Source organism: Helianthus annuus, chromosome 17 (assembly GCF_002127325.2).
Source record: "Helianthus annuus cultivar XRQ/B chromosome 17, HanXRQr2.0-SUNRISE, whole genome shotgun sequence".
Classification (NCBI taxonomy): domain Eukaryota; kingdom Viridiplantae; phylum Streptophyta; class Magnoliopsida; order Asterales; family Asteraceae; genus Helianthus; species Helianthus annuus.
Window position 1 is genome coordinate 30,177,157 of NC_035449.2, and position 8,491 is coordinate 30,185,647.

The 8,491-nt window shown below is 35.6% G+C and overlaps 2 protein-coding genes across 2 annotated transcripts; one reads left to right on the top strand and one right to left on the bottom strand.

Moving 5' to 3' along the window:
* Positions 1-1,515: 1,515 nt before the first annotated feature.
* Positions 1,516-5,222, bottom strand: LOC110921272 (glycerate dehydrogenase). The gene is made up of 12 exons (XM_022165564.2): positions 4,846-5,222; positions 4,693-4,776; positions 4,399-4,539; positions 3,738-3,859; positions 3,564-3,645; positions 3,400-3,472; positions 2,872-2,963; positions 2,708-2,782; positions 2,436-2,621; positions 2,269-2,313; positions 1,975-2,089; positions 1,516-1,791 (listed from the first exon to the last, which is right to left on the bottom strand). The coding sequence occupies exons 1-12, from the start codon at positions 5,203-5,205 to the stop codon at positions 1,769-1,771; spliced, it is 1,398 nt and encodes a 465-aa protein (XP_022021256.2). The 5' UTR covers positions 5,206-5,222; the 3' UTR covers positions 1,516-1,768.
* Positions 5,223-6,043: 821 nt separating this feature from the next.
* LOC110921273 (WD-40 repeat-containing protein MSI3) lies at positions 6,044-8,491 on the top strand. The gene is made up of 6 exons (XM_022165565.2): positions 6,044-6,386; positions 6,948-7,271; positions 7,357-7,500; positions 7,591-7,715; positions 7,918-8,013; positions 8,116-8,491. Exons 1-6 carry the CDS (start codon positions 6,075-6,077, stop codon positions 8,315-8,317), a joined length of 1,203 nt encoding a protein of 400 aa, XP_022021257.1. The 5' UTR covers positions 6,044-6,074; the 3' UTR covers positions 8,318-8,491.

An 8,491-nucleotide genomic window follows, 5' to 3' on the forward strand; every position in this document is an offset into this window, starting at 1 on the left:
GTTAACGCGTTTATGTTTTGGTCAACATTAAGGTGGTGTTTGTTTTTTCAGATGCAAAAGGTCTGCAGTCTGTTTTTCTGTCATTCAAATGTATAATCATCTTTCTTACTTTTCTGTCATTCAAATTCCTTACTTTTATATACGACTTATGAGGGATTTGGGTTTTAGGGTTTGTGGATATGAGATCTTTATCTGATTTTGCAATTTAGGTACTGGGTATATATGTTCAATTTTAAGGGGATTTAGATGAAATTGGTTTTCAATTTGAGATTCTGTAGAGGATGGATGATAAGGAGGAGAGGGTTGGAAGAGGTGGGAACACATTGGACCATGTTTGCGTGGGGAAGAGGACGCGCAGAGGTTTGAAGACATTTTTTAATGAAATGTCTTCTAAAAAACAAACGGTCTGCCAGCTAAACGTCTGCGCATGGTCTGCGCGGCACAGACATAAGAGGTCAGAAGAGGTTTTTCTTAAAAAAAAAACAAACACCCCTAAGGTTCAAATCTATGACTTTTTACAAATCCATAAGGGGCATAGCACATGAACGATTTCTATAATAAGCTATGAACTTGATAATAAAAAAAAGCTTTCAAATCCATAAAGGAGCATAGCACATGAACGATTTCTATAACAACCTATGAACTTATAATAATAAAAAAACTTTCAATTGGTTATTAAATTTATTTATTATAAGGGGATGTGTAGTGGGCGGCATGGCATGGGGCGGTATGCCTCTTCGCGCCGGCATAGCGCCGGCACACCGCTACGGAGGGCGCTATCGATGGAAAAAATGGAGGAGGCGCGATGGTGATGCCGCCGTTACTCTTGTTCCTTTCCAAAAGTCCACCAATCAGAAACAAGCAATTTTTTTTATATTAATTAATAAAGTTGAAAATTATTAAATAGGTAATGATGGGTAGGGGCTTTATGACTACGGGCTCTAGTGATATAACGCCCCATAAAGCCCCCGTGTGACGTGACACGACACGTGTCGCATAACGCCCCACAAGGGGCTTTATGACTACGGATGGCCTAATACCTTTATAGCATTTCAATTTGGTGCCCACATTTTTTAATATTTGTAATTATTAATCAAACTTTCTTCATTCCAATTTATATATTTAAAATAAATAAATGTGCATTAAGATAATAAAACCACACACACATATATATCGTGTATTTTGCCTTAAGACCTGTCAAAAAAAAAAAAAAAAAAAACAAAAAACAAAGTAATCTAAAAAATCAAGGATTATATATGTGTTTCGTTAAAATATTTTGTTTTTAAAAGAATGTAACATAAGATATATTCTAATCTTAGGTCTTCTTTAAAAAAATATATCTGAATATATCATTAAACCTTTTTGACGATACAACTGCTAGAAAATTATTACTTAAAAAATATAAGAAATTAAAAGTATGAAAATAACATGTGTATCAATTTTTTTGTTATATACACATCTAAATGAGTGTTTATGAAAGTTTTAAACAATATAACTAAAACTGATATAATAATGTGCATGTCAAGATTATTTATATTCATCATATATAAAGATTTTACAAACTCCACACTTCAAGAAATAGAGATATGTTTTTTTGGGTAGACAAAAGGAGAAATTGATATTATCTTCTTGTTTCTGTTTTTCAGTTTAACCATATATCGAATACAGTTTAACTTGTACGAGTACACACAGAGTAGCGAGCATAAACAATACACGCGTCGACAATTGAAGGTTGTTAATGCTAATCCAAGAGAAGCTTAGACAATCTTTAGAGCTTCGAAACGGGCAGTCCTGTATTAAAAAATAGTCATCAGAAGTTGCAACTTATCAACCATAGAAATCGCTTAAACACTAACTCAAATGGTGCTTAGCGTGACAAATTCTATATTTGTCTCCACGCATTTTGCGTCTGAAACATTCATTTTAAGACGATAAAAGAGCCATGTTTCAAGAAGGAAGCTAATTAGTAATTACCTAGTGCTTTAGCATTGACAATGCTCGGGCATGCTGGTGGGGGTGATGAATTCTCATCCAAAAACGGGTCAACTGCATTCGGGTTTGACCAAGTTGGGAACCCTTTTATTTTTCCCTATTTTTCAAAATAAAGAAAAAAATGGATACAAGTATTATTCATATGATTATATGAATATGCAATGTAACAAGTTATCTATTTAACCAGCCTACCTAATGTCACATTCAGTTAAAAAAAATCGAATCAAATAAAATCATTAACAATTTATATGTATAACATATTAAGAAGTCGCATACCACTACGTTTAATGCAGCAAGTGTGGCCATTCCTTCACGAGTCCACTGCATAAACCGTAAAGTATTATGATTTAGGAAAGTTAACTCAAGATATAAATAATCATCTTTGGCATTTATTAGCAGCTAATAAACCGTATATATTTTTTTATTTTTTTGAAAAACTGTACCTTTGATGCAGAAGCAATATGAGGGACAACAATGGCATTTTTCATGTCAGCTAGGCCAGGTTTCATGTATGGCTCATCCTCAAAAACATCAAGACCAACTCGGAACATAGGATTGTGTTTTAAGTGCTCCACGAGAGCTTCTTCATCAACCACGGGTCCTCTGCTGCAGTTTATAAGGATTGCTTCCTATATGTTTAAATATGTCAGTTATATGAAGTTACAGATTATATAATGTAGGTTTAACTTTTAAACATTTGAAAACGTAAACTTGCCTTCTTCATCTTTGAAAGCCTTTCTTTGTTGATGAGATGATAAGTTGTTTTGTCCAATATTGGATGTAGACTTATCTATGTGACCATCATAAAAAAAATCAAATAGATAAAACATTATGAAAAAACCAAAAAGATTATCGAAAAACATATAAGATTTTTTTTACCACATCGGCTACTTGAAGAACTTCATCCATTGATGATGCTCGTTTCCAGGTAACAGGCTGTTCTCCGCTGGCTTTCAAGAATTGACCGTAAGCTGCAAATTGTTAATTACATATTAGTTCATATATGATTACAATTAAATAACTAATAGATCCCATAATTTTTCCTCGTATCTTCTTCACTTCTATTAGATTAGCAAAATGAAAATAAGTGATTTACATTTTAAACCATCATGCTAATAGCTTTTGTTGTAAAGAGAAGAATTATTTGTTTGTAACAGAAGTTATACTGGCTGTATAATGGGTCAAAACGGGTTTGACGCACAAATGCTTTTTTTTTTTAATTTCATAAACAATTAATATATTAAGTATGGTTATAAACAGTTAAACACTACTACTAAACACTTATAGTTTAACTTCTTTAATAAAGCAAAATAGAATATTAAAAAGACTTTTCCCTGTTTAACCTTATCCTTATAAGCGAAAACTTAAAAAAAATGTAAAAAAATAGAGTAGCTGAGTAAGACATGCCTGTAACGAACTTCTCCAAACGTGTGGCTTGGTAGAGATCGTAATAGATTAGATTCATCTTGAACCCTTCAATCTGATAACCATATATTTGTTGATTTTAACCTCATTTGAATTCCAACTGAATTTCAAAACCATTGGATTTAAAGTGTAGAACAAAGATTTACCATCATCCTAGCATAAGCAGATCCGATACGACCAGCTCCAATCACACCAACAGTTTGTCCTTTGAGCAAATTTCCCACAAACCTAAAACAATGTAAAAAAAATATATGATATATCTCTTTATCTATAACTTGTAACATGGTATGTTTTGGTGAATATGAAACACAGAATCTTACAGATGAGGAAGCCATCCATCGTATAAGCCAGCCCTCATGAACTCATCGGCTTCAACAATCCTTCTAGAGGCAGCAAGAGAAAGCGATGCTGCTAACTCTGCTGTGGTCTCCGTAAGCACACCCTATGCATATTTTATTCCCAAGTGTCAGTTCGAGAAAAGAACAAAAATGATAAACTATGCCCACAAATCCGTTACAGTGACAAAATAATTGTAAATAGACAGTTGGCACGGAAAGCCTCTATTTTAGCGGATTAAAGAAACTGCAACTATGTAGATAGACATTGTGCGTCACATTACATTACGTAGTATAGTTATAAATAATAGTTGATAACAATTCATCATACCACCAGTATACGGATCATCTTATCGTCTTTATACTTTTTACATCATGTTCCATCCATGGATTTTATATCTTGACTTTCAAAAGTCATACATGATACTAGTTAAATTTTCTTAATTCTAGAAACAAAATCAGTTTTTTTTTGGTTATATTTTCTTATAAAGTTTAATGTATGAATTAGTTTTTCCATCAATTAAACATGGAGACCGATTTCGAAGCTGAAACGGATCCACTTGTCCCTAGAAACTCAATTTTTAAGCACACGAGTGAATAAAACGTCATGTTGCCATTAATATTGACCCCAAAGAACGAAACTCACAGGTGTGTTTCCAACAGCAACACCGTACTTAGTTGCTGCATCGACATCAACATTGTTGTAGCCGACAGCCATGTTGCTAAAAGCCTTCCCTCCTGCTTTAGCCAATGCCGAAAACAACGTATCTCCCCAGTCTTCTGTCAACTAAACACACACATCGAATAAAACCAACATCATCAACCTTTTTACTTCTTTGCAGTTAAACTTTTTCAAAAAAAAAAAAAAAAACTCATAATAATCTATTTACCACCCCTGTTGCAACAATTCACTAAAATAATCACAGATTGTATATATTACCTGACCGATAACTCCATCGCACTTATTCCCAATCAAAGCAATGATATCTTCAACAGACAATATGGTTTTCTTCTCTGTGCATATCTAATCACAAAAAACATCAAAGTGAACCAACAAAATATACAAAACATAAACAGTAATCAAACTGCTTACTTCAACACGACAATCTTGTTGAACCAACAGATTAATCCAGCGAGTACCGGGCATGGGTTTGGTGCTAACAACTCTGTATTTGCCATTTGGGTTCCAAACTTCAATGGAAACTGGTTTTGCCATTGCAACTGGAGAATGAATGAGCGGGTGAAAACCGAAATGAGTATGAGTTTGATCAGTATTGAGGCTTTTTGAAATTGATGGTTGGGTTGATTGGGTGTGGGGAGGAGTATAGTAAGTGAGTGGAGGGAGCCGTTGGATTTGATTTGTAAAGTGTTGAGTGGTTGATGAGGGTGAGTGAATGATGGGGTGACGAGGTAGATGATTGGTGTTGAGTTTTCGAAGGTTTGGGCCTCTCATTTTGTATCCGGAGAAATGGGATATGGCTTATGCCATTGGATGCCACGTAAGGGTGCTTTATCCATGGTTTACTTTGACCAATATACCCTTCATACACTCATGTAACTAGAAATGAAAAACAAAAACTAAGATATTACTTATTAGTTTACTTTTATAAATTTCTACAAGGTGAAACCACATAGGGCCAATCCCCCGTCACGAGAATTGTCTGGTTTACATAATTATATATAATTTAAGACTTTTATAGAAAAGAAAACATGAATTGGATCCTCTAGTTGTAACAAGCAGATAAAAGAGCATTATGATGAATCATGACCCTCCAATAAGCACATCCTCGTTCTGCCCACTGCATGTTTTATAAAATATAATAAATAGTAGTTACATTTGTTAAAAACTTAAAATGATCAAAATTAAAGAATACATGAAAGCCTAGTTGAATATTTGATATTTCAACTCATTTCTTTGATAAGTTTAAGATCAGGTTTCAAGTAGTAAACATCGAATGGTTAGTTTCTAACACATTATACGATATTGGGTATTCCACAAACCCGTTGTATACCCGTGGAACTAATAAGTATGATTTCAGGAATATCCAAAAATAAAATCGGGTGTGAAATATGGTTTTATAATCAAGTATGATATGTAATTATCAAAATCCATCTCATACCCGACAAAAGGATCCACGGATAAGTGGCTCTTTATGTGGATCACTACCCATTTCCTTAACCTTGATTTGGGCCAGGCTCTCTCAAACCCATCAAGATTCAAGGCCCATTTACAGTTGCCCCCACAACACTTCCCGCTCTTCCTTCTCACTATATATCTAACCCTAACTCTACGCGGGAAAACCATCAAACCAGAAGCGCGAAATGGCAACGGAGGAAGACAACGGCGGCGAAGACTACCAAGTGGAGGAGGAATTCAGCGTCTGGAGGAAGAACACACCCTTCTTGTACGATCTAGTCATCTCTCACTCTCTCGAGTGGCCGTCACTCACCGTCCAATGGCTCCCCTCACCGCCCTCGTTGTATCCCGACGGCTCTTTCGCCCTTCACAAGATGATCCTTGGGACCCACACCTCCGATGACTGCCCTAATTTTCTCCTCGTTGCAGAAACCCACTTGCCGGTTAACCCTGCATCGGCACTTGAAACCAATTTGGATAATCCAAAAATCCCTAAGGTTAGTTGATTTTTTTTGGTTGTTAGTTGTAACAGGAATAATTATCATTGGCTAGACATGTAATACATTTATGCACAAAATTAATAAACATATGTTGTCGTGGGGCTAAAAAGTGCTATGGTTTTTATATTGCACGCCAAGTGTTCGACGAAATTACTGACTGGATTATCATAGGTTTGATATGTAACAATGCTGGTCGATACACGAAATACTTTTGTTAATGTGATATTGAACGTATGTTATTGTGGGGCATGAAAATGATTTGCTTTTGTATTGCACGCCAACTGTTCGACGAAATTACTGACCGGTTTGTGTGTTTGGTAGAAAGAAATGAGAATGTTTTGCGGGTCACATATATAGCGGCAAGTAGTGATCTGTTAGTTATTAGGGGGTTATATGTGAGATTTGATAACTTCGTGATACTGAATCTGTAAATTTGACAGCATAACTTAGAGAAAAGTGGGTGAAACTACTCATATTGCTATCAGTTAGAGACACCTGAGAGAGCCATCTATTGCTAATTTCTGATTATAACTGATGTGTTGTTTGATTTATTTGTAGGTAGAGGTTATTCAGAAGATACATGTTGATGGTGAGGTCAACCGTGCGAGGTGTATGCCACAGATTCCCTCAATCATTGCAGCAAAAACCAGCTCTTCTGAAATTTATGTGTTTGACACTACAAAGCAGCCTTTAGATCATGAAGGGGGTTCTTGTGAACCTGATGTTAGATTGAGGGGTCATGACAAAGAAGGTTATGGACTATCGTGGAACCCTTTTAGAGAGGGTTATCTCTTGAGTGGTTCTAATGATTGCAAAATTTGCTTGTGGGATGTGTCCAAAATGCCTGACAATAAAGTTCTCGATGCAACACATGTATATCAGGTAAAGTTTTATCTACTTGTATAGTTGTATCTGATTTCAGGGTATTATGCTAATTGCTAAGGAGTAATACAATATGTTTGTGTAGGATCATACAAGTGTGGTTGAAGATGTATCATGGCATCTGATGAATGATAGTCTGTTTGGATCCGTTGGTGATGATTGCAAGCTAATGATTTGGGATTTGCGCACAAATAAACATGAACAAGCTGTTGTAGTTCATGATAAAGAGGTGAAGCAATTTCTACTAACTTTTTGCAACACCGTGTGTTCGTATCTTACATAAATATTATGTTTTGTTATTAACTGTTTTTTTTTTCAGGTTAATTACTTATCTTTTAATCCGTTTAACGAGTGGGTCCTGGCTACTGCATCTTCAGACACTACTGTTGGTCTGTTTGATATGCGGAAGCTGACTTCACCGTTGCATGTTTTAAGTAGTCACGAGTATGTCTCTTGACCTTGGTTTTTATTTAGCTGTTTAATTTCACTAATGTTACAGTTAGGTCAAATAATATAAGAAGTTGCTACCTAAACATGCTAATGTGTGATATTAATCATGTTTGAATACATAAACATTAGTTATGAAATGTATGAAACACTTATGTAATGGAGATGCATGGATAATATAAATGATGTCATTATGCAGGGAAGAGGTATTCCAGGTGGAATGGGACCCGAACCATGAAACTGTGCTTGCGTCTTCTGCAGGTGACAGAAGGTTGATGGTTTGGGATCTAAATAGGTACACCTACGGCTTTTAAACTGAACTTAAGATCCTTAAAATGTACGAAATGAAAGTTAATAACCATGGTCAAAATGTGCTATGTTCTACTGCCTTTTGCAGGATTGGAGATGAACAACTGGAAGGAGAAGCGGAGGATGGCCCGCCTGAGCTTCTGTTTTCTCATGGTGGTCATAAGGCAAAAATATCAGATTTTTCTTGGAACAAGAATGAACCGTGGGTCATATCTAGTGTGGCTGAAGACAACGCTTTACAGGTCTGGCAAATGGCGGAAAGCATTTATCGCGAAGATGATGACATTTGAACATCTGCTTTCGTGATCCTTTTATGTGCTTAAAAGTCATCTTTTATCAAATTTAGGTAAACCTGAGTAGTAGTTGTTGTATCGAACATGGCCTGTTTGGTCTTACAGATGTTTGTGGGCATTTGGCTTGCTTATTGATTCGTCAAAGTGGTTGAATCTTGTTCTGTTTGTTTG

Bases quoted from the DNA above. Each gene is read 5' to 3' on its own strand.
- LOC110921272 (XM_022165564.2), bottom strand. From the start codon at position 5,205: ATGAGAGGCCCAAACCTTCGAAAACTCAACACCAATCATCTACCTCGT. The intron at 3,860-4,398 runs GTGAGTTTCGTT...AAATATGCATAG, and splicing joins TTGCTGTTGGAAACACACCT to GGTGTGCTTACGGAGACCAC. The intron at 2,783-2,871 runs GTAAAAAAAATC...ATGGTCACATAG, and splicing joins TTCTTCAAGTAGCCGATGTG to ATAAGTCTACATCCAATATT.
- LOC110921273 (XM_022165565.2), top strand. From the start codon at position 6,075: ATGGCAACGGAGGAAGACAACGGCGGCGAAGACTACCAAGTGGAGGAG. The intron at 6,387-6,947 runs GTTAGTTGATTT...ATTTATTTGTAG, and splicing joins ATAATCCAAAAATCCCTAAG to GTAGAGGTTATTCAGAAGAT. The intron at 7,272-7,356 runs GTAAAGTTTTAT...ATGTTTGTGTAG, and splicing joins ATGCAACACATGTATATCAG to GATCATACAAGTGTGGTTGA.